General features: G+C 43.8%; 1 protein-coding gene across 2 annotated transcripts; it reads right to left on the bottom strand.

Moving 5' to 3' along the window:
* Positions 1-621: 621 nt before the first annotated feature.
* nek1 (NIMA-related kinase 1) lies at positions 622-19,084 on the bottom strand. Of its 2 annotated transcripts, XM_080474168.1 has the most exons (34): positions 18,512-19,084; positions 18,308-18,404; positions 17,675-17,772; positions 17,186-17,269; positions 17,023-17,090; positions 16,848-16,934; positions 16,357-16,411; positions 15,958-16,158; positions 15,499-15,571; positions 14,240-14,352; positions 13,999-14,064; positions 13,643-13,699; positions 13,516-13,563; positions 13,322-13,402; positions 13,016-13,212; positions 12,816-12,932; positions 12,622-12,724; positions 11,923-12,009; positions 11,451-11,534; positions 11,283-11,360; positions 10,618-10,713; positions 10,338-10,505; positions 9,961-10,252; positions 9,031-9,156; positions 8,766-8,912; positions 8,142-8,306; positions 7,959-8,064; positions 7,733-7,809; positions 7,426-7,643; positions 5,653-5,810; positions 4,376-4,758; positions 3,911-4,044; positions 3,663-3,795; positions 622-1,154 (listed from the first exon to the last, which is right to left on the bottom strand). In XM_080474168.1, exons 1-34 carry the CDS (start codon positions 18,626-18,628, stop codon positions 1,141-1,143), a joined length of 4,128 nt encoding a protein of 1,375 aa, XP_080330294.1. In that variant the 5' UTR covers positions 18,629-19,084; the 3' UTR covers positions 622-1,140. The 2 variants fall into 2 exon arrangements, with proteins under 2 accessions (XP_080330294.1, XP_080330295.1); XM_080474169.1 differs by lacking the exon at positions 13,999-14,064.
* Positions 19,085-25,996: the final 6,912 nt, after the last annotated feature.

Genomic DNA, 25,996 nt, shown 5'->3' with positions numbered 1-25,996 from the left:
TTGAAAACGATGAATCTGACAAAATTGTAGCTTTTGAAAAAGTCTCTGTTTCCCAGTGAACGCAGGGGAGAGTAATCAAGCTGAGGAGCTCATTGAAAAGCTGCAAAGCTCAATTATGCAATTGGTTTGTTTGTTCTTGTTGATAAGGTGCCACTGCTGAAGTCAATTACATGGTGGTGTCCCAGTTGAGAGGAAACACCCACCACGCCTGTCACACTCAATCTTTGCTGTTAGAACACTGAATGCTTGTGTTATATTCTTCCAAAGTGCCTGTGACTGCAAATAAACCTTGTCAGCGGACAGAAGGGCGAGTTGCTGTTGAAAGGCTGTGGATAAACACAATACTCGCCAGAGGCCTTGCGGGCCGTGAACAGCGTCTTTACTTTGATAGGCAAGGATCTCAGAAGGCATTAGTCCATTTATCAAAGAAAGAGAAGTTCAAGAGGTTCTTATAAAATTCTGTTTATTAATTTAATAAAGATTTACAATATTTAACTTAAAATCAAAGCATCATCGTTAGTTTCTAATTGTTATATCAATCTGACCTGGCTCACACGTGGCGCCCGCTAAGCTTGCTACAGTACCTTCCTGCCATAAAACTGTTTTCACTGAAAAACAAATCAAATAAAATGGTTTTATTAAAATGGTACGAAAACATTGTAAAACTGTTCAGAAAATGTTTGTTGTTTGGTGAGACTTTTCTTTGTAAAAAAGGAGGTTCCACTGGTTTTAGTGAATCTGTGTAAAGTTATGGTGAGAGAGAGAGAGAACACCTGAGAGGACCAGATCCTTACGAACAAAGAGTCCAACCGGGACGACAACAAAGAGAAAACACGGGAGAGAGAAACAGCACGCCACTCTCGGAAGCTTTTACAGAACCTTCAAGTTAACTTTGGTTAATAATGCCACACTTCTGAATCAACACTGGCTATATAAAATAGTATTCCGTGCGGATAGTCAAAGTATGAAACACAGTCTTGAGTGATTTAAATACATCATGCAAGTGTGCCTGAAACACAGTCGCATGGTGTGGCTGCGACATTTCATGCATAGACCCTTCTGCCTATGATGCACATCACGGGAAGACATCAGGTAGTGAGCAGATTGTCGTAGCCGCCAGCAGCTCCATTGCACAGAACATTACTCTTCATTATCTACAAGAGAGAACATACAGAGAATCACGTTAGGACAGATTATTCACTACCGAGGCAAAGGTCACTGGAGGCACGTGGTGCAAAATGTGTACAGAATCAAAGGATATCTGATAGTTAGAACTCGAGACACAGGTGGAAAGCAAATGTTTGTACACCGACAGGTTGTTTGTCCTGCAGTGAAGTGTCTTGTGGATCACAGGTGGAGCACAACCATCTTTGAGCAGCAGAAAGCAGTCACCCAATGCATTTTGTTTTTAATGTATAAGGTCATGAGGAATTGATGTAGTCTTTCCTCTGGGTTTATTAAGTATCTGCAGCTTTATCCCCAAGTGAAGGGCAGAGCAGGTCCAACATTATAATTCTGGACTCAATTACTCTTATTATTAAAGCCATTATGCATTTGCAACGGATCAGACGCCGTCCCTGCTCATTGTCGAAACTTGAACCATAGGACACATTTCAGTATCCAAAGTAGACATGAGAATCTGCCCACTGCACACATTTTGAAGGCACTCCTTTGTTACATTGGTGACAGTGACGCAAACTGGGGTAACTCACTAACTATAACTCATGATAAAGCCTCATTTGAATATCAACTGACATCGACTCTGGTCTGAAGGAGAGATGGGACTCTGCTGAAAACTACATTTATTATGACGGAACTGGAGTTCACTGCTGCGTTTTCTCTGAATGGAATCTGGGTACCGAGTGTGCTGGATAATTATTTTGTGGCGGTGCTCGGCAGACTACGCCTCGGTTGTTCTCTGATTCTCTAACCAAGTGCTGCTTCTGTGGGAGCAGTGAGATGCATCTGTCACTGAACTCCAGGCAAGCATCTGACATTTACATCAGGCATCTCCCCTTCACAAGACCGTAAAAATAGAAAACAAAGGATTTATCAAAGAGAGGTCGTCAGGGAGAGGATGTCTCAGAGGGCTGCTCCACTCCTGATGCTAATCTTCCCACGCCCCTCCCACCAGAAAACTTCTTTTCCCTTTGTGCTGTGACCCCAGTGTGACTCTCAGCAACACTCAACCTGAACTCAACACTTTGTCCAGCGCAATGAAGTGTCTCTTCCAGGAAGATCAAAACTGTAATACAAATTAATATCTAACTTGAAGGTTCAGAGGCAAAAATGAATAAAATGGAACTTTAACTTGCACCATATTGCCAAAAGTATTTGCTCGCCTGCCTTCATCACAGATGAACTTGAGTGACGTCCCCTTCCTTCACCAGAGGACTGAACATGGTGTCTCTCCACCATGTACAGCTATACCAGCTCTGACTCTTCTAGGAAGACTTTCCACAAGGTTTAGGAGTGTTTCTGGGGATTTGGACCATTTGTGAGGTGAGACACTGATGTGGGATGAGAAGGCCTGGATCACAGTCTCTGCTCTAATTCATCCTGAAGCTGTTCTGTCGGGTTGAGGTCAGGACTGGATCACAGCGCCCCGTAATCCCCCTCCACCAAACTCTACACTCGCTGCAAGGCAGTCAAACAAGTACCGTTCTGCTGGAACCCATCAAACCCAGACCGTCCGTCACACGGCAGGATGGAGAAGTGTGATTGGTCACTCCAGAGAACTCGTCTCCACTGTTCTAGAGTCCAGTGGCTTTCCACCACTGCATCCGACGCTTTGCATCGACCTTGGTGATGTGCAGCAGCTCGTCCATGAAAACCCTCCATGAAGCTTTCTACGCACCGTTCTGGAGCCAATCTGAAGATCTCATGAGGTGTGGAGGTCTGTGGCTAGTAACTCTGCAGAGAGTTGGCCACGGCTGCGCACCATGCGCCTCAACATCTGTGGTGATTTCTCGTGACCGTCCACTTCATGGCTGAGTTGCTGTTGCTTCTACTTTGTTCTAGTACTACTAACAGTTCATTGTGAGCTAATGCCTGCTGGACTTGTCACACAGGAGGACTCCTGTCACTACACCAGGTGGAATTCACTGGACTCCTGAGAGCAACACATCCTTTCACTGTGATGTTTGTAGGAATAGTCTGCATGCCGAGGTGCTTCAGTTTATACACCTGTGGCCATTGGAAGACCTGAAATCAATGATTGGGAGAGCTGAGCAAATACTTTTGACGATATAGTGTATATTTCCAATATATTTATTTTTTGTTTATCTGCAAGCTGGAATGAAAATGTAACAAAGACTTGCTATGAAAAACAGCCCACGTTTGTCTACAAAAGGACCCATGTATTTGAGGGAGTTTGAAAGAAATACAGAAATTAATGTAATTTAGGAAAATGAATTGTGAACTTGTATATATTTGAAAATGACACTTTCACTCATAGCTTTCCTACTAGTTCATGAACGTCTGTTAGATAGAACAGAAGCTCATTCAAACACTGATGGAAGTGTAATCTGATACAGCTGCTGAACAGAGCAATGACCGTTCACATTACTACCACCTGTAGAGGAAAATACTCCAGAAGAGAGCAAAGGAATTACCAAGAAGTTACGCTGCTCTCCAGCCTACGGCACACTACCACCACCAACCTTCCTGATATGCTCCATCTGCCATCACAAGGTGCAGGATGTTGGGATAAAGATGCTGATGCTCAGTTCCCAGGATGCTCAAGACCAAACTGGATCCCAGATCGATGTTCTCATCTTCGTCCTCGTGCATAGCCTTGAGTGCAGAGACAAGGCGTCTGTCTATTCAATCACTGTTTGTATTTCAGCACTCAAAAGTCAGATAGTTGGGGCAACCTCAAGATTTTAAAAGAGGATTTCATTATTCATACCTTAATCTTATTGTAAGCTTCAATGAACTTTTCAAAGCCCATCTGTTGCTCCAGGTTGAAGCGAAGCTCTTCCAGTCGACTGAAGATGCTGTCATGATGCTGGGCCTCTCCGCCCTGGTCCTCCCCGCTGTCGTCTGTAGTGGAGCACAAAACACACAAATCATTAAGGTCTAGAAAATACAGTGAACCAACACAGTAGCAATGAACCCATTTGGTAAACTATAGTCAGTGTTTTCAGTAAATCCACTCTGCATGAAAGGCTGATGAGGAAATCTAACTGTGCTTAGTTCTTTATTTGTTGTTTAAATCAAAGTTCTGCAATAAAGAAGAAAAGATGTTAAATCACTCAAACACATAAAATACAAAGAAGTTGTTTTAGGGGCTCCCACCTTTTCATCTGTACTGTTATTTTCAGTTGGTTAGTTACTCTAATGAGTCTGATAACTTGATGCCCTTGACTTCTACCTGATTGCCACTCTTCATTCAGATGACCGTTGTTGCTGCGCTGCTCCTCTCCCTCCCCGTTGGTAAGAACCTCCTCATCGCCAGGACTTCCATTTGAACATTCTTCATACTCGTCCTCTTCCTCATCACCTTCTTCCTCCTCCTCTTCATCATCGTCGTCATCATCCTCCTCCTCCTCATCTTCATCTACAACCATCTGATTGTTGTCCTGATCAATTTCAGCAGCGATGCTGTCGAATATTTCTTGGTCTGTGCTCTCTGGAGGGTTTCCATTGAAGTCTCCAGCACCGACCTCCAGCGGGCCCCTCATCATGTCACCTTCTTCTTGCAGTAGTCTCTCCATGGACGCCCTGATGTCTTGCAGATCTTCATCCTCGTATGCACTGAGGAAGAGAGCACAGTCACATCACACTGAACTTAGTTCCTTAGCAAGTGAAGACGTCTGCCCGTTTTGTTTGAAAGGTTGGGAATCCCTGGTTATAGGGACCTTGTATGTTATGGTAGAAGAGACCTTGGAGAAGATGTAGTATGCTGATCTTTTATCTAAGGACTCCTTCAATGGATTTTTGGTAAAAAAAAACAGCGGTATGTTCTTGATTTGACATTTCCCATGGCTCGTCATAGTAAATGTACATTCCACTCATCGGACGCTGCTATTGGTGCACAGAAGACACCAGCGAAGCTGCATGCATTTCTACTGAATGGAGACATGGGAAAGACCCTCGAGTGGATAGTGCGTGGTCAGGCATTATAACAGGAGGCCATAGGTTTTGATGTCAAGATCAAGACGGCAAAGAGCTATGCTGACTTTAAAGTCCCCATGAACAACAAAATAAATGATCACACATTTTTAAAGACTTTCCTGAACTTCAGGAATTGTAGGAAAATATCAAGATGGAAGCTGGGAAAGTCTCAGCATCAATTCCTTTTGATCAAGATCAAAAGTTTACGTTCTCTTGGCAGTCAACAGAAGCCAGTACAACACAAACAGTGAACTGAAAGACAGTCATCCATGAGAATTCAGTTACCATAGATGACTGCAACTAAGAATGAACACTTTTCTCCTCAGATGAATTTGCCTTAAATACTATTCAGGAACCAAATTAAAGGAGTGGGTGCTATAATGTCACTGTATGTGTGCATGAAAATCTACAATCCATATACATTACGGTGAATAATATAATGAATGAGGCACTCAAAGATCAAGTCTTCATTTCAGAACTTCTGCCATACAGTGCAGAACATAAAAGCAAAGACATGAATACAAGTTAACTTACTCTTCAGTCTCTGACTGATCGTCATCTTTAGCTGCCTCATCAAGGTCTTCGATCTCCAGATTGTTGTCTGGAGCAGCATTAGTGTTACTGGTCACTGCTGCTTCCTGCTGAGAGCTAAAGACTCGACTGAGGTCTGGCAGAGAACACGTCCGCAGCATCTGTGGAGTACAGCACACAGAAACAAGCCAAGTCTTTATGTGGGCCCCTGACAAGTCCGAGGGTGACTAAGGTATAGTGGTGAGAGAGGGAATTCTAGACCGCCACAATATTCATTTTATCCTCAGCCCTTTAGGAAAAAGAAAATGGCCTATCCATCTAAGAATCTTCCTAAACCTAACTAGAATAATATCTAGTGAAAGTTGTGCAGTTCCATTTCTAAGGACTGTCAGTGTGGGACTGCACTGCAAAGCTTAACCTGGAACAAACAAGACTTTTTGTTTCTGTTGCAATGGGGGAAAAAAACCCACAACTATGATTTGGAACATGGCTTAAATTTGTGCATCGTGTATTTATGACACTAAAGACACTTTGGACTTTCAAAATCTGCGTTTCTTGGAGATGGTACTGTTAATTACAAAGGGTAATCAGTAATCACGCATGTCATGACTGGGCTAGTGATAAAGAAGGCCCAAGACCTTTCTCTGTATATATTTAATATAATACATGATTTAGCAGACTGACCAAAGAGTTGTCAACCAGTGTTGCCACAGTTACCTTGAAAAAGTAATCCATTTATGAGTTACTAATTTAAAAAGTAATTGAGAATTGAGGTACTTTGATTGTTTTTAAAAGTAACTAAGTTAGAAAACAAGTCAATTTTTAGTTACTTTCAGCAGCTGCCAACAACACCCCCCGCCGTCTCAACGTAAAAAAGGAAACCGGTTTTGCTAAAAACAAAACAAAAAAGGGGCGGGGCTTCCTGCCAATAAATCTTTTTACTCAGGAAAATTACAGAAATAGTGTAACACCTCTGCAGTTGTGTTCTTGGGTTAAGGTTTTGTGTTTGTGTCACCTGAATGCACCACTACAGAGAGCTGGTCTGTGATTGGCTGAGAGCGGAGAAGGGGGCCGGTCAGGTGAGCGTGCTGACTCACTGTGTGTCCCTTTGGAGGAGAATGGAGGAGCAGCCCGGTTCCATTTAATAATAAAGCTGCTTTGCAAACAAGAAACTGGTCCTGTTGGACGCTATAACAGTAATGCAAGGTGACCTGGAAAAGTAACTTTAATCTGATTACTGGCTTGGAAATAGTAATGCCTTAGATTACTTGTTACTCAATAAAGTGGTCATACGGGTGTAATGCGTTACCGGCATTACTGGTGTCAACACACAAGTTAGTGAATAGATTTGTTTTGATCGTCTATAAATAAAATGTGATTTCAGAACCAGAGGTCGGTAGAATGATCTGCGGGTTTTGACTTTGAAAAATGTTGAGCTCTGCTATGTTGATCTGAAAGTCCCTGATGGAGGTTATGAAAGGTTTAGGTTGATGAATGCTCCTTCCATCCTATCAGACCCACAGCAGGTTCAGACCCTGTGATTAATGGCGCTGGCGTATTTCCAGCCCCCACATTAATCAAGATGACCGGACTCCTTGAAATACCACACAAGCCTCTGACAGCAGGCAGCAGAACAGGTGAGGAATTCCAGTAGATCACTCCAACAACTTATAAAGCCCAAACCTGCATCAAGACCATAAGCCTTTCCTCTCTCTGTCTCTCAATTCATCCGACAATATATTGAAAAAAATGCAAAGTTCTGCCAGTAATGATCACCTTGGGGTTGTTGGCGTCGAACATGCCAGTGGAGAGACCAATGAGGAGGGCATTCTGGTGCTTGGAGCGTAGAGGTGAGACGGAGCGTGAGCGAGAGGCCAGAGAGGAGGACGATTCATCCATGGAGGACTGAGCTGAGAGAATTGCAAGGGCAGCAGTGCGTCGGTGGGCCGGGGAACACAGCTTCATAAAGAGTGGCTCCTCATGCTGGGCTGAACCTGGGGAGGGGTAAAGGACAGCAGATTTAATCAAGATTATAATTACACTGGAAAAAAAGCAGCCACGGCTGGCTACACATTAATCTCACCAGATGATTCAGTTGACTTCTCAGCATTAGTCGCAGGCTCCTTAGTGCCCGTTGGTCCTCCCATGCCCCCTGGTGGCCTATGACAGAAATACAGTTCATTTCAGTTCACACACATTTGACTTGGATTTAAAAATGGCTTATAATCAGAATTGTTGACCTATTTTTATCTAAATGAAAATATTACATTTCTGTAGAAATATACAAATTCATGAAAACAAATAGTCACATGTGCTGGTGGGCTTCCTGTTCCCACGCCCGTTGCACAACAGTTGGGGGACGTGAAGCCTGTTTGGGACACTCCCCCAAAAGCAGGGATTCGATGTCCACTGGATCTAAATAAAGTCAGATAATGATTGCACAGAGCTGAAGATACATAGGTGTTGAATCTCAAACTGAGTGAACCACTAACCCCTCTCAGTCTCAGTGATACTGGGTGGCAGCGTGGTCATCGGCGCTACACCAGCGACACACGGTTTCTGGTGTTCAGCGACAGGCACTGGGTCAGCAGCAGAAGTCATCGCTTCTCCCGGTATCTTCAAATGGTCACCGGTTGCTGTAGGCTGGTTATGCTTATCTAGAGAGGAATTAGATTATAGTGAAGCAGTAAAATAACAACTCTAAACACCATAATAAGATTTACATTCTCTACACGTATGGTACCAATCCAAACTGCCATTGGGGATTCAGACCCATGTCACCCCCCCCCAACCACAGGGTAGGCAAAGCCTTGTGGCCTCCCTGCTTTAAAGCAGTGGTTCCCAGTTGGGTCTTCTCCATGCAGAACTGTACAACAGGATGTATTTGTGTGACAAAGGGGCAATAATTATTGATAATACATAAAGGATGCGCTCTTTGAAAATTCAAAGTTGTGGAATATTAACCTTTGTTGTACTGGTACTCATATTCATCTAAATTGAATTTATGTGATGAAAGAATTAGGGTAATCTATGGCTTTGTAATACATTTGTTACCACTTTTGATCAATTATATTTAACTTGTTTTAAAGATGACATGCTTCTCCATCAAAACTAACCAGGACGAGAAAATGTCTCTTCCAATGTGACGGTCCGCTGCAGCTGCTTAAGCTCCGCCTCTTGAAGCACTTTGAGCACCTGAGCGTCTCTCCTCTGAGCCTCTTCCTGCAGCTCACCCATCTGGATAACCTCACCCGCCGTTTGTTCTGAGACACATTTTATGCAAGAGAGAGCAAAAGAAATGAGGGGAAACAAAGTCAATTTGTAAGAAAACTGGCATCACACCTTTAAGAACCCTGTTCTCTGTCGAGGTGTGACATTCACCGATGGTCATGATGCCCGTCTCCTCCAGGGTTTGCTGCGCGACACAGAGGACTAATGGAACTCCTGCCTCCCACTTCTTCCTGTCCCCTCCAGTGGACGGCCTTTCTTCAGGAGACACCGACATGGCTAGAGACATTGAGGACAAAGTGAGTAAAAATGCTTTTAGAACGTTTGAGAAGAAGTCCATTGAGAAGAATTGCTTTGCAGTACATATTGAAATGTATACAATTGTTGGTTGTATAATGTATATAAACCTTTTACAAATCTTTCAATACAGTGAACCTGAGTGAAGTGAAAATTAGAAACGGTTAACCTGATAGAAACTGGCAAGTGACCCAGTAGTGTGGATTTGGATTTATCGCCACTGGTACCATGCATGTTCATCACAGACGTCACAAATAGCGTTGAGCCACATTGAAAGGTCCAGTGGAATCCAGAGCTAGACGGGGCGCAGCTAGTTTAGCAGCAGAAGGGCGACCGTCACATGAGACAGGCCATAATATTATGGATGATCACTGTATGCCTTCTCCAGACAATTTCAACATTCATATCTGTTTAATGCCAGTGAGCACAACAGGTGTCGCATATCAAGTGTGGCCGCACATCAAACTCTACCGACACGAAGGTGATGACTGGTGCAACGTGTGGTCACTGCTGTTAGTGTATAGGCCACCAGCGTATGCTGCTGGTGCCACCAGGGGATAAACTAGGAGGACTGAGAAAGTCATTGTCGTAGCATTAACATGCATGGAAAAGAGAGGTTGGTTTATATGAACTATGAGAATCTGTACAAAAGAGGGACCAGCAGTCTGAATATTTCTGACTGTTACACGGAGATACAGTTCTTTAAGCCTTTGCTCACCTCCAGTCTGAGACGGTACGGTAGTGTAAACCGTCCTCAGTGCTTCGTCCTGTAAAGGCTGTACTCACTGGATGTTGCACAGGTCTCTTCAAAGGTTTGCTGAGCCACAGGGAGTTCAGGCATTTCTGCTGCTTCCCACTTCTTCCGGTCTCCATTTGAAGAAGGACGCTTCTCTGCGTCCAGCTGGTCCTGCTGGGGGACGGGGCCTGGTTCTGCTCCGGCCGGATGCAAGTCTTCCACCTCCTCCACAGTGTCCTGGCCTTTGAGGTTCTGGTTTAGCCTGCGCAGAATCATCTTCTTCTCACTCTGCATTTCTGTAGCCACCTCTGGTTTAGGTGAGTTTTCTTTAAGAGGAGTAATCTACCAAACAAAGAGCAAAGAGCTTAAAGCTGACAATTAATCTAATATAACAAACAAAACTAAAAGTTTGCAAGCAGATACTGACAGCGCCAACGTTCTTCAGAGCAACAGTCAAAGATATCGCTGGAGTGGAGAGCTTGGATGGAGGCAAATCGAGGGCTTTGGCAGCTAGATCTGGTTGGGAGGGTCTAGGACTTTTGGCGGGAGACGATGCTGCACTACACAATGCTACCTTAACACCACGAACTGCAAGCTGAAAGATCACAACAGCTCAGATTAGACAAGACTTCAACTAATGCAGGGGTGAGAGCAGGTAAAGTTGAAGCCACAGAAATGTTAGGATTTAACAAAGAACAGATGCTCACATGATCCTCCCAGGCTTTCTTTTCCCTCTCTGATGCTTCTCTTCTCTTCTTCTCAAGTTGTTCTTTCAGTACTGCTGCACGGGTGTTGGCCTGGGCCTGACAGGCGCACAGACAGGCAGAAAGGGATACGAATGTAAAAAGACAGCGTGTCCAATGCTGGATCTTTTTATCTTTCTAAACAGAAAAGCATTTCAATTTGATGCCCATGACAACAACAGAAAATCTCTTGAACAGGAACGAGAAAAGACTGAAAAAGTTTTGTGAAGCTTAAACCAAGCACATCAGGTCAGACCTTTCATTAGGTATATAAATGGTGTCAGATGCTTCTTCCAAAAAGAAAGACAGACAAAGGTTATTGGGGAAATAAGAAAGCAAATGGACTGTACATCTTTTTTTTTTTTTTCAATTTTAATCCAACAGCATACTTGCAATGGACGTCACATTATTTCTAAATTCACATTTTAGACAATGTACCAGCTTCTTTTATCTTATAAGCAGAGTGGTGAAATTGAACTGTGGTCCTTTTTCAAGCAGCTACACAGCAAAGCTGAAGAAGTCACAAAAGGTGCAACTTGGATGAAATGACATCACGTCACTCGTCGGCTCACAGTTTTTAGTGCATTAAGTCGTGTAGTTTAATTAGAGCATTCTCCTTGAAGACTCACTTTCAAAGCTTCTAATTTCCTTCTCCGGTGTTCTGCCTCCTCGGTGGATCCCTGGCTGTCAGAACCATCACTATCATACTGAGAGACAAGTACAAACGAATTGTGAGACGGTGCTGAAAACACTTTGATTACAGGCTTACTCAGACTTTTCACGTAGGAGCAAAGTACCTTCTCTCCTCGCAGTCGGGCTTTCATCTGCTGGCGCTCATTGAAGTTCTGCAAGCGGATCTGCCTCAGTCTCGCCAAGTACTCCTGAGAAAAGAAAAGTATGGAAATGTTACAGAGTGAACAGTGAACCATTGTGCAGATACAAGGTTGGATGTATTGAAACAATGATAATGTTAACAGCCGTTCAAATAAAGCACAATGGTGAACAAATGCATTCCTTCAAGATGACAAAACGCAAAGTTGAAATGGTTACTTATATGGGACAGAAGTCATTATTGGGATAAATCAACAGCACGCAGTGGGACACCGAAGCTCATGGAAGGAGTGGGCAGGAGGTTGAACGGCCAGGCTGAATGATGGAATAACCAGGGAGGGTTTGTGAGCAGACAAACAAGGCGTGCCAAGCCAGTCGTGCTACGAGCGAGGTGAAGTGTGACGCCGGTCATAGATGACTTGAGGCATTGGCTCCTACCTCCTCTTCCCTGTTGACTTTAGGCCTCCTGCAGCGACCCACACCAGCCCGGCTTCCATAGATTACAGCCAGGTTTTGCCGGGTTCCCTGTTTACCATTTAATTTGACCACACTTTAGAAGGATGTACACCTTCACAATAAGAGGCGACATTTACCATCAGCTGAAATCCAGCGGCAGAAACCAACCACTCGCACACAGAATGTTTTCTCTTTAATTGGAACTAAATATATTCTGTTGGCAATATTGACATTTGAGTCATCAACTTTTGTCACCCGAGGTGTGTTCTAACAGAGTGAAGCACAACTTTTAAATTTCAATGTTTCACATGAGCAAATAATCTTCAACGTCTAAATCAAACAAAACGTTACGCAACAATGAAAAGCTGATAAGATCGATTATCCAATAGACCAAAACTTTCAACATCGCTTAATAATTGATCAGAAAACCACTTGTCAGTTGCAGGGTTAGAAATTCCAAGAAGGTAGTAGATACGACAAATAATCCAATTCTGCTGTTGAAACCTTGATTCAATATCAAGACTGTAAATTCTGAATGGACTTTAAATTTTTACATTCATAACATCAAGATTACTTTTCCTCTTCCTCCAAATAAAACCACAGCCAGTTGTGGCTGTAGATCAGCATTTCATTTTCTAAGTAGGTTACCCATAAAGTACCAGGGTATGTCACACTACATACCAGCTGCCCCTCAGCACGAACTTTGTTGAGCATGGCCTCCCTCTTCCGCTGTAAAAACTCCTCAACCTGCCCGGCCCGTTCGGCTGCCATCTGACTGCGGTGCCTGGAAATGCAACACAGCAGCAGTTACTCTGACCGGCCGTCACACTGGAAAGAGGATGCAGCGGTTCAGTCCAGATGTGGCATCGACTGACCTACTAACATGAGCTTGTTTGGAAACGTGCCTCTGCAGCTCTCGCTTGATGGCGTTGGGGTCGGGGCCTTGGGCTCGGTTGTTTGGCAACACTGGGCCGGCAGCAGCTGGTATTCCTCTGCCACACACACACACACACACACACAGTTAGTGACTTAATGCACAGAGAAAGCTAACTAGGGATGACATATTTTACCTTACCGGGTGGGATTCCGTGGTCCATGTGAGGAGCCGTCCCTGCCGATTTCTTTAGGCTGCAGTTTAGCGATTTGGTCCATAGCAGAGTGGTAGTGTTCAGAAGGGCGTTTGCTCAGCACGTAGGCTGGAATGGGGGCCTGGAGAGTGCTTTGGATAGGGAGGCCGACACCGGCAGAACTCTTGCTACGGCCCACAAAACACTGGTTAAGAGTAAAAAATATGGTTATATGTTTTGCTACAAAAATATTTACTCAACTGAAACCTGATATTCAGAAAGTAGGAGAATAACTGAAACTATCCATTCATTACCTTCTTCTCCGGGCTGCTCCCTCCACTAGAACTCAAGACATGCTTCCAGCCTTGTTCTCTGGCTTGGTTTATTCTAGTAATCTGCAAAATATCAAACGTTTCCAACGGGTTAAAATGATAACCACTACATGCATCATTTCAATGGTTTGTCTGCTCATTCTAAATGTAAAAATCAAAACATAACTGTTTGATACCTTCTCTTTCGTGTATCTCTTCATTTGCTCAGCTTTCAGAAGGAACATCTGAAGGAGACAGGTCAATAAACTTCTGACTCAAACTAGCAACACGGTTTAGGGAAAGAAAAAAACAACATATTCTCACCTGCTCTCTCTTTCTTTCCTTCTTAATCAACTCCATCCTCTTCTTTCTGATGCCCTCCTGCAGAGAAAGGCACAAGCATTTGAAACACAAAAAAAAACTAACAGAACTGGCTCAGATCAAGAAGCATTAGCTCTGTTGCAAAGCAGGCAGACAGTAAAGAGGTTAAAGGTTGAGCTGGTTAAAAGAAAGAGCTAAACCCAGTAGAGCAGTCCGAATGATCCCAGAGTGGAGAGTGGGTAACAATGGGTTTCGGGCGTAATGAGAATTAGTAGAACTGAAAAGCGGTAAAGACCTTCGTGTACGAGTGAATGGACGAGAGACAAAGAAGGGAACCAGGTGGGGACTCTCAGCTGTACCTCGTGTTTTTTCCTCTCCTCCGCCACTTGACTCACTCTCCTCTGTGGGGCTGCTGGGAGAGGGGCCTGAGCAACATATGATAACGAGGTTCAGAGGCCAATACAGTCCGACGTAAAAACATACACTCACACAGAAATGGGAGGAGGACTCCGACTATCCAGGTAGGAGGCTGAATGCCAAACAGAGATGCAAAGCAAAAACAACAACAACAAAAAAGAGCAACCTCCATAGCTCACTGACCGGTTTATGTGCAACCGCTGGTTTCCTTTCTGCAGGCTTTTTGGTTCCATCTGACGCCTTCCTCACAGTCAAAGACACTCCATACTTACTGGCTGGTTTTGTAATCTTCTGGGCTGAGAGGAGCGATATGGAGCAAGCAATTTAATCAATTAATTCATTCTCCTCAGTCAAAATATAATTGCAAATAATGTGTGATCCATTAGATCCTTTAACTGCAACAGATAAAGTGGAATTGATAACCAACATAAGAGTGCATCTGGGCCATTCTTAAAAACCTGAAAGTTTTATATTTAGACACTCGGCCAAGGCAGAACTAGGAACCAACGTTTTTCTTTTTCCTGGGAAGCCACAACATTCTGTATACACTTTACAGGTCCAATAGTATTTATATCCAATTGTTTTTATTCTTAGAAATAACACCAAGTGTTTTATTTTCATTGTCTAATATTTAGTAAAACAACGGCACGGGCACCTTAGAAACAAGAAAACAATGATCAAGCTGCTGAGATGGTCAGCAAAACCTCTTTCCAAATTTGAGGCTCATACAAAAATAAAATAAAATAAAAAAGAGGGCTGTATTTAAAAGATGACCCTGCCCGTGCACACAATACAGCCAGAAAACTAATTATCCACTCGCTACACATTCTTTCTTTACTTGAGTTGTATTGTTATACTTTGAATTTGGCAAAAAAAACAAAAAACAAGGCCCATTGTTTTTGCTTTTCATGTTACAAAGACTCAAACACCTTGGAATAAATACACAGTTTATGTTACAACTAATCAAGGTCTATATTTAAGGATTTATGCATTAATTAAACAAGAGCAATCAGAGATTTTTGACCGCGGCCAAGCGTCGACATGGACACTTCTTCTACATCCAGATGAACTGCCTATATTCATTTATTCAGTTTGGTGATCCCATGATTTTATTTAATAATTAAAAATTTTATGTTGTAACAATTATTTGGATCAAGATCGCCACCAAAATATAATGGCTTCTCCTTGATCAAATTGCACCTGCGTACCAATTTTTATGGAGAGCCACTCTTTAGTTTTTCTTAAGAGACAGAAAGACAAATAAACGCGAGTGACTTTATACCCTCCTTGGTGGAGGTAACTAAGCCACAGATTATTAATCCAACAACATGTGAAGAGTTTGAAGCATCTTGAAAAGTGCTAGATGAAGTCACATCTCGTAATAAAGTCTAAAAAGTTGGTTAGCAGACAGCAGGCGAGGGATCGGTGAGGAGTTCGCCTACCTGAGGGCACCTGAGCCACACCCACTTTAGGCTGCTTGTGAAGAAAAGTATGGCGAAATTCCTGAGCAATGATCTACAACAAAAAAACAACAACAAAGACTAAATAAAACAAAATAATCATTAAGTGAGATTTGGGACATTCAGCTGTTACGTTGCAAATTTGAGCAACTGGAATCAATTGTGTTCACTCTTATGTTCATTTCTGGAAGAGACACTGTGGTGGCCTTGGAAGTGACGGTTCAGCACAGTGAGACCAGTGATTTCATTCGTTTGTTCAGGGGCACTGCAACAACAGTGCAGATCAACACTGCTTTGGTATGAACAAGCTTATTCCGAGACAGCAAACACATTTCTACGTCTGACAAGACAAATATAAATATTGTATTCCAGTTTTGCCAAAGTATCTCACACACAGATACTTTGAAACCATATTAGTCACAACTAAATGTGTGCAACTACCTGAGGTGGAAGAAACTTCTTTATTCGACAGGAGAGGAACGGCTTGGCCAGGATGGTGCTTACTGATGGCCTCTCTCGAGGGTTACGTCTGAACACCTGCCCCAGGAGAGAGCGCAGGTCTTGGGAGTAGTGAACAGAAACGGGAGGGTACGAGCCACGGATTATCTTCAGAACCAAGTTCTTCATATTGCCAGCTTCAAACTGAGGAAAGAAAAATGTACCGAGTTATAACCACTGCAGACAATCGCACGTGCTGGTACTTATGAGGAGGCTGCAGATCAAACACTAGTTCATCCATATACAAAGAAAAGATGAAATTCAGTCTGTGAGGCACTGGAATGCTGCACAGGATACATTACATATACATTAATAAATAAACAGCTGACTCGTAATACTTACAGCATGCTTAAGAGTGCACATTTCATACAGGACACACCCTAGGGCCCAAATATCACTGTAGGCAAAAGGAGAAATAAGGAAAATGGAAGGAGAGAACAAACAGGGGCAGGGATAGATTCTGGGGTAAGTTTACATTCAATTGAAAAGCTTTTAAACCAATCAGATGTCCTTTACTTTTCTCAATGTAAATTGGCGGCGGAAGATAACTGCACTAATGAAAAGCCTCAAAACTGAGCTAAACATGCAGCAATAGACTACTTGTACCCACAGTGGATTAATGACATGCATACTTAAATAGTTAAAGAGGACATCAGTTCTGGCTTGCTGCTGCAGATATAAACATGCTGGTTCACTCAATAAAGGGGGAACATGATATCCTCGAGTCATCCTAGAGCCACCACCTAACTCTGCAAGACTCACAATTTGTTGTGGACACAGCTCGTCTCGTGCATAACGGTCAAAAAATGTAAACAGTTAAGATGATTAAGTACCTTTTATTGTTGTATGGTTTATTTTCGCAGATCTCTGGGGACAAGTAATATGGTGTTCCTATGCACGTTCTTGCAAATTCTACAGTGCTAAAAAAAGAGAAGAGATAATGAGTCACACTATATTTTGTTTACTGCAAAGAAATCCACAGATTACTCCAGTTGACGGGGTACATACCTGTTCAACACCCTGGCAATTCCAAAATCTCCAAGCTGTACAGTCCCATCTTTTGTCAGAAAGATATTCTGTGGAGAAATCAATGAAAGAGTTGCAAGCAAATCATGAAGACTTGGACAACCATCATCACCGACAAGTGGATTTTGCTGTGCTAAAAGAAAACCTGTGATTTGATGTCCCTGTGGAGGATTTTCCGATCATGAACGTGCTTCAGTGCCAGGCAAATCTGCACAAACCAATCCAGGATCTTGGAAAGAAAGAAGCCCGTGAATGGCATGGTACAGGTCTGGTCAGTACATCAACACAGTACATAACATTCTGATGGCCTGTCAACAGGTACAGTCATGTTCAGATGTGAGTGCAACACAAAGACGTTATTGGACTTCCAGACATATTTGGACCCTGAGAATTATTTATTGAAACACTGCCCGTTGATAAAATAACGATTTTGATATTAGGTTTTTGTAGCTCTACATGTAGAGGCAGAGTAGCATGTCTGATGCAAAAAGAAATCTAAAAATCAATGTTGCCGTATTTCAAGGTGTAACAATTCCACAGGGATCCTCACACATTCCCTAAAACACTGTACTTACATTTGTTACTGTGAATCTTTAGCTTTCATGTGTCTTTTAAAAAACAGACTGAAGCTCACCTGCTCTTCTCGAAAAAGCACTCCTGCCTGAGAGTTGATCTTCTTGAACAAGTCTCCACCCTCACAGTAGTCCATAACAATATAAAGACAGCCCCCCTCTGAAAATAGAAAAAGGATACTTGTGGTAAGTTGTTAAGACACGCAATGCAGAAATAGATTTGTGGACTTCTTGTCTGTGCATCTCACATTCTTCCAGGTGAGAGCCATTCCATTTTTAAAGTCACTTTGACAATTCTAAGATGAGCACCCTCAAAATGGTGTGAAAGACAACTGGAAAGATTGCAGCTTTTAGAAACGATACGAATGGATGAAGCTCATGGGTGAAAGGTCTGTCCATACCACCGTGGGTCAGGAGGGCAGGGTGGGCAGCGTGGGCAGGGTACACCCTGGACCGGTCGCCAGGCCAACCACACACAAATTAACCTCTTACACATATTTTTGGACTGTGACAGGATTACCCAGAAGAAAGGGGGAGAACATGCAATACTCAGCGCCATGAGGCTGCTACACCCTGCGGCTGGGTGAAGTGTCTTCCAAGACACAGGGTCAGGTCCAGTTGCCTGAGTCATTTAATGTGAGATGCTTTGGAATATTTTCAAATCAGTGAATCTGCGGTTTAGATGCGGTCAATACCTTCGAAAGACTCCTTATACTGCACGATGTTGGGATGACTCATATTGGCAAGTACTGCCACTTCTTTCCTGGATTCCCGCCTCTCTTTAGTTGACATCTGCTCAGCAAGAAACAGCAAAATGTGTCAGAGCAACAAACCACAAAATAGAGAGTATAAGAGGAGGAAGATTGTGAAGCTTGAGCAATAAAAGCACATCAACTCACATTAGATATGCCAATCTCTTTGATGACATATTGGTGTCCATCCACTTTGGATTTCACCAGGATGGCCTTTCCAAACGAGCCCTCGCCTATTTTCTTCACCTGGTCGTACTTGTCCATGTTCTGACTGGATCCTCATGCAGGGTCTGCAAAACATCCAACAACCAGGGCGGAAGAAAGCCTCACTTCGACAGTCTGGAAACGGTCCACTTTGTTTTTTTTAGATTTTTTTCAAGTGCTCCTCGTGCCTTCATTCCATGTGTAAGTTGTGCTGGAGTGAGGGCTGCTGCCGGACAGAGCTGGACGGGTCTTCAGGCTGTGATGCTGAGAAACAACAGACCTGGTAGCACGACGCAGCTAGCTGCGGCCGCGACACTACACGGAGGAGCAACAACACCCGAGCGAAATACAGCGCCGTGAAGGCAACAACCCCGGAGTCCTGTGGCATCTCATAACAAAGTAGTGCGATAACGTTATTCTGACTAACATTTGCTCACCATCGGTCTCTCCTACTGCACCCGCGGCGGCCCCGGAGCTCTCTAACAAACTTCAGCCCAGACTTCACGCATTTGCGTCGGGTCGTCTTCGTTTTCTCAACGTGGATTGGTTCTCAGAACTGTCCTTCAACACGTCTGTCCAATGACAAGTCAAAGGAAGATTATGGCCCCGCCCCCAAACCGTTGCTGTGGACATTTTCCATAGCAACCATCAATCCAGCTTTAGTTGGACGTTGTTACCCTACAGGAGCAAAATACCCCGAAATGAGAGCGGCTGCGAGCCTCTGTTTGCCTCTGTGTGCCTCTGTGTGCCTCTGTGTGCCTCTGTTTGCCTGACTGGTTGATTACAGCAGGGGTGTCAAGAGTCAATAATACAGCTTACAGAGCTTCACAGTAGCTCTTTCAGGAATGATTTTACAAAATAAAATGTGTTGCTTTTTTTTTTTTTTTTTTTAAGTAATTTCTCTTCCTAAGGTGTCCACTGGGGTTTCACTGATTTGGCAGATAAGCATTTTGTTTTTATTCTTTATCGTTCCAGACATGTCAGAAAAAGATACGAAACAAAATACAAACACATACAAAAAAGGTGAATAAAAATTGTCTGTCTGTCTGTCTGTCTGTCTGTCTGTCTGTCTGTCTGTCTGTCCGTCCATACATACATTTATTTTTAATTTAAGTCAGAGTCATCAAATGCACTACAGAGCAGGCACGTGCAGATAGGGGGTGCTCTTTTTGCCAAGGTGTTTTATTTATTTAGTTAGTTAGTTAGTTAGTTAGTTAGTTATGTTCTCTTCTTTGCCCCTCATATGTAATACATATGCATGTTTGACAGAAACACAGTGGAGGCTGTTGTTGTCTCTGGCCAGATCTTGTGGCTTCTTGCAGGTTGAATTTGTTGTTATTTTGAGGCAGGTTGGTATTTAGATGAATGCAACTTAAGACTCACATACCAATCCAGCGTCAGGTGGTGAATAGTGATAACAACTTACATTTAGACAGAATATTTATCCACTGGGGACACTGCTTAAAATGTCTTGATATAATTCTTGTAACGTGCATTGTATGAGGCGTGTATAACAAAGAAATAGCCATTGTCACACATATGTATTAAAATTTGGATTGAGCAAGGTTGGATTATGTTTTTGAGGAGAGATCAGTGCCCGTATTCACGAAGCGTCTCAGAGTCTCTCAGAGCTCCTAACTTAGCCTAAATGTTCTTGGCAAGGAATCTTAGCTTAAAAGTGATTCAGGAAGTTTCTAAGAGTAACTCTGAGCAAAGAGTTGACAACAACTTTTATCTAAGTGAGGAGGTGAGGTTGACCCTGTTGCTATGTGTGATCCAGTCTGCTGAAAGCTGATTGGTTGTTAGAGAAAGGAAGAAAGAAAAAAGCCTCTGTGCTCCTTGTAATGAATGGAGCGTAAAATTAACTGATCAAATATCTGGGGCTCTATTAAAAATGTGTAATCATGAAAATTATTTTATGTCATCATGATGAAACTCAGAAAAATTAATTTAATTGTGCATTGCTTAAAAATGATTGAACTTACCTCGTTCATATGCTGATTATTATATTGATTTGATTATTGTTATATTTTCTGTCCAACTGGTTATTTTTACCACTTAAAGGGGACATATCATGCTAAATCCACTTTTTTAGCCCTTAAATGCATGTTGTTGTATATTTAGAGTGTTTAGAAGTACAGAAAAGTTCAAAGTAGTCTCTTCAGGTGCTCCGTTGATATCTTTATATTCTGTTTTGGTCATATTTTGCGATCCGTTTCGATTTTTCTATTCTCTATTACGTTTTTTGAACTATTACGTCACAGTATTCCCGGCGGAACTGCCAAATTAGGACATCGACACTTCGAGCAATCCGCCATTTTTGTTTCTCGCTGCGATTTTGTAGTCCAACCGAAGGGTGCCGAAGTTACGAGAGGATAAGTCGAAATGTTCGGTTGTTGGATGTAGTAACCCACAAGCTTCGTTACACCGTCTCCCAGCATCAGAACCTTTTCCAAGTGCCTGGTTGAGTTTTATTTTTCACAGAAATGTACCCACATCTGTGGGTAAGGTCATTTTTGTGTGCGCGAAGCACTTTAAGGACGACTGCTTCAGCAACCTCCGCCAGTATAAAGAAGGATTTGCCGAAAGACTTCGTCTGATTGAGCGGTCAGTTCCTTCTATCTATGGAGACGATGAACAGAGCACTTCGGTAATCTGTATATAACGTTAAAAAGTGTGATGATACGTCCCTGTCATTGTTTTGTTAGCATTAGCAGTTGCACCGTCTTCATATGTTAGCGCTGTGTGCTCGTTTTAGATTAGAATGTAACTTCTGTGTTAAATAGTCGTTGTAATACAGGCAGTATTGTAGTAGTGGGCATGGATGGAGAAGTTAGTGTAAATATAGTAACACACCATTGCGTTACATCCATATGAAGACGTTGTTCTGCAGGTGCATCATCGTCATTTTCATCTCGCTCCGCCGGGTCCGACTCTGGCTCCAACATGTATGGCTGGATGGACAAATCTTCCGTCGTTGACATTTTGTAAATAATGTGTGAATATAAAGTTTCTGCGCCGCTAGATAATTGTATCTGTTCTATCAAACTACAAAGATGGCCGAACAGGGTGACGTTGAACCGAGTGTCACCTCTGCAACCTGGAGAGGAGGCGGGGTATGAAGTGTCTCATTTGCATTTGAAGAGACCGCCCCGAAACGAGTTGCTCTCAGAAGCACATCAGAAAAGGGGTTGAAAAGGGGCCCGTGGAGCTCTAATAATGAGGAATTCAGACCCAAGCATTGCAGTTCCGCTTTATATAGACCACAACTGTATGATTTATATGTAAAAAGGAAGGATTTAAAAGCATGATATGTCTCCTTTAACCACTGCACCCCCGTGCGGCCCTAAAATTAAAGCTTAAAAAAATAACTTTTTATTAACATGAAATCTTTTTAACTTGGCATTCTTAACATTACAATTTTTTCCACAACTACAGACGTGGCTTTAGTGGCTTTTATTTTGTGAGATCGTAATTTCATTGAATAATGCATTCTATTCATTTAGATGTTGTGCATGTTGTGTGCTGTGTTATGTGACATATTACAGGACACAAAGGTCAGGTACCTGGTAAGCTGCAAAACAGCTTTGGAGCCGGTGACAGCAATGACTGCATGAGTTCATGGGTATGGGAGAAAACAAACAGAATGGGGGCAGCTCGATGATGAGAGCATCTGATACAACCTGGATCCTGAGCAATTTAAAAATGTTTGTTGTTGTTGCCTTTTTATATGAACACGTTTTTTCCAGTGAGACATTTTTCTGTTCTGATACTGGTGACTTCTGTCCCCAGGAGAATCACATGCTCGTTCTGAACACGCTGACATTTTTCTGGCTCAGCTACTGCTTGGTTTACAGGTAGACGTTGAAAACACTGAACACCACTGCATGGACCCAAAAACCCTTCCAGGGATCACTGTCTGTGTGCACAGAGGAAATTAAAGTGCACAAAATAAAAGTTTTGCAGCCTTCACATTAGAAATGAGCATTATTTTTCATGACTGTGAGTAAAATGAGTATTGATGATGAATAGGGTTGCAAAATTCCAGGCATTTTCTAAGTTGGAAACTTTCCATGGGAATTAACGGGAATTTATGGGAATTACTGGGAATTAACAGGAATTTATAGGAATAAAACAGAAATTTACAAAATTGAAGGTTGGCCCTCAACAGGGAACTTAGATATAGTTGGGGAAAATATCCATCCATCCATCTATTTTCTCCCGCTTATCCGTTTCCGGGTCGCGGGGGTGGCAGTCTGAGCACTGCCACCCAGATCACACTGCACCGATTAAGAACCTTCCTGCAGGTGGTGAGCCCACCGGAAGGTGACGCCCAGCGTGGGACATGAACCCAGTACCTTGAGATTAAGAGTCTCATTCTCTACCAACTGAGCTAGCGGAAAATATACTGTAGCATAATCTTGTAGCATAATCTTGGCTAAAACAACCAGATGTGATGCAAGTACACTCCTCAATCACATGCACACAGCACTGCTTACTGCAGGGCTATTGAGGCCATGCCCCCTGCATTCACTGTGCACTCCTCCATCACATTTTGAGCCCAAAGCACAACCAGGTGCTCACCTGGACTATGGTCGCCATGAGGTTACACTCCTTGGAGAGAAGGTACCGCAGTTTAACCCAAGCAACCAGCCCCAGTTGCACATCGTCAGGGTGGCCTGCACAACAGTGTTGGAGCCGAGTTGTGAGTATGTAGTTCCAGGCACCGCCCGTCTTCGTCATCCTGCTGACGGAGACCTGATGCTGACCCCAACCAAAGGTTTTGTCGAAAGGCACCACGTTCTGGTGGCTCGCGCCATCGTACAGGCGCAGCATCCTCATCAGAGTCTTCAACTCCAGTGCCTTACCTGTCACTTTGAAGGGAGGCACTGTCACAAGATTCCAACAACCAGCCACAGTATTGGAAAAGGTCGAGCTCGAACCACCCTTGGCCCAACCAGGCCGTGAACCCATTGCCTCTGTCTCTGTTTCTGTACCCGACCATCTGCAGATCCTGTAGGATGAGAGCTGTGCTAATCTGCCCTGAGGTGACCACGAGATATTGGCCCATCTGCTACGTACATACAGTGACGTCTTCTCCACGGAGCCCACTGACCTTGGGCGTACTGGCCTCATGCAACATGACTTCCTCACCACCCCTGATCCCCCTGAACCACTGCGCAGGATGGCTAGAGACAAACAAACTGCAGCAGACTAGCAGCTGCAGCAGTGGTGTGGCCCAACCCAGTAACAGCAGCTGGGCAGCATCAGTCGTTATGGTGAGGAAGAAGGACCAGACTTCCCGGCTATGTGTCGACTACAGGCCTTTAAATAAGAGAACCATAAAGAATGCTTACCCACTGCCCCGCATCCAGGACACCTTGGACACACTCTCTGCCACCAGGTACTTCAGCTTAACATCAGGGTACTGACAAGTGGAGATTATGACGAGAGCCTGAAAAGCAGCTGCTTTCTGCACCCGCAAGGGCCTGTTTGAATGGAATGTGATGCCCTTTGGATTATGCAATGCGCCGGCCACATTACAGAGACTCATGGACCGTGTCCTGGCCAGGTTACAGTGGGAGACCTGCTTGGTGTACCTCGATGACATCACTGTCCTGAGGCGAGACGGCACTGAAATGGTGGAGCGGCTTAGTCAAGTGTTTTGTAGACTACGCTCAGCCAATCTGAAACTTAAGTCTTCAAAGTGTTGCCTTTTCTGAGAGCCAGTGTCTTACCTGGGGCCCATCATCTCCGCAAAAGGTGTCGCCACCGACCCTCAAAAGATCAGAAGAGGACTGAGTGGCCCACACCTTGAAATGTCTCTGAAGTACGGCAATTCGTTGGCCTAGCTTCGTACCATTGACGCTTTGTCAAAGATTTTGCCACAATTGCCAAGCTGCTTCACAAACTCACCAGAAAGTATGCACGTTTTAATTGGACGGATGAATGCTAGGTGGCATTTGAACATCTGAAAGGCCGGCTGACCTCAGCCCCTGTGCTGGGCTATCCCCTCGACAGTGGTGAGTTGCTCCTTGACATGGATGCCAGTGATTGGGAAATCGGAGCAGTCCTCTTCCAAGTGCAAGAAGGTAAGGAGAGGGTGCTAGCCTACGGGAGCAGGATACTGTCAGCCACCGGGCAAAACGACTGCACCACCAGACAAGAACTTCTGGCAGTTGTTGAGGTCACCTCTCATTTCCCACAGAGCCTGCTCGGGAGATCATTCGTTATACGGACTGACCACAGCAGCCTTCGCTGGTTGACTTGGCTGAGGGAGCCTCAGGACCAGCCCGCCCGCTGGCTTGAGAAACTGGAGGAGTATGATTTCCAGGTTATTCATCGTCCAGGGGGACACCACCAGAATGCTGATGCGCTCTCCATGAGACCTTGCCAGATGTTGTGCCCCTGCAAAATTCCAGAGCCTAACATCAGAAACCAGTTTCAACAGAAAGGGATTCAGTGCAACATGGCTGAGAATCCAGCTGGAGAGGATACGGGAAAACTTTCAGCAGCGCAACCTCCAGTAGGGGTCATGGTGCCTGAAGGAAGCTTTGGAGGCAGCCTTGCAAGTCTTCTCCAGTGGGGGTATTTGACACCTTGAGTGATAGTCAAGCTGGCTCTCTGTTTCGTCCAGGTATCTACAGGGTGAGTTAACCTCCCCAAACTAACCTGTTTGGGGGCTGGACCCAAGAGCAGTTAGTCAGTGCCCAAGAAGCTGACCCAGATATAGCACCAGTGAAGAAGTGGATGGACGAGGGAAGTGGCAGGCCACCCTGGCACCCCAACGTGATCGCCTCGTGATCATCTCCCTCCCTCCTTCTCTCTTTTTTTCTCCTCTCCGCTTTCACACCTGTTGTGCTGAAAGATGCACAACGACCTGGCCGCACAGCAGCTGATTGAGTTTTTAATCCAGTGAGCAAATGCCATAGAATAAGTGGGCTAGAGGTACCAAAATCAGTCCCAGTGCAAATAAGCCAATGTGACATAAATATCATCTTTACTCAGAATCAGCGTCTTTCCATTAACTTCAACAATGTTGACAACTTGAAGAACTATTTACAGTCACTGGAACCCAGGTCAGCTGGCATTCACATGGATGAATCAAATCATTTAGGCTATATTCAATAATTTATTTATTTAGGCCATTTATTTATTAAAGAGAGAGAGAGAGAGAGACAGAGAGAGAGACAGAGAGAGCTCTTTTCAGAATATTAAAAAGCGCCATATGTGGATAAAAGTAGCCCAAATTTTAATCACCGGCCCAAGGTATTTTTTTCCCGGCTGAGGTAAACAAATATATCCCAATTTGATGGAAAACCGCCCAATCTGGCAACACCGGCTCCGAGTCGGTCACAACCCCGCCTACATCTTTACCGTACTTTCTGTGGTGGGACCGCGTGACAGAGTTGGGCCTGGGTGCGCTTT

This window comes from Lipophrys pholis, assembly GCF_963383615.2.
Source record: "Lipophrys pholis genome assembly, chromosome: 10".
Taxonomy (NCBI): Eukaryota; Metazoa; Chordata; class Actinopteri; order Blenniiformes; family Blenniidae; genus Lipophrys; species Lipophrys pholis.
Note: the sequence above shows the minus strand (reverse complement) of the source record. Positions and strands in the feature narration are given on the sequence as shown.

What these genes read in the sequence shown, in the direction of transcription:
- nek1 (XM_080474168.1), bottom strand. Translation starts at nt 18,628, where the DNA reads ATGGACAAGTACGACCAGGTGAAGAAAATAGGCGAGGGCTCGTTTGGA. An exon ending in TGCTTTTTCGAGAAGAGCAG is followed by an intron (nt 17,270 to 17,674) that starts GTGAGCTTCAGT and finishes TTTCTTTCCAAG; the next exon opens with ATCCTGGATTGGTTTGTGCA. An exon ending in AGGAAAGAAAGAGAGAGCAG is followed by an intron (nt 13,564 to 13,642) that starts GTGAGAATATGT and finishes TGTCTCCTTCAG; the next exon opens with ATGTTCCTTCTGAAAGCTGA.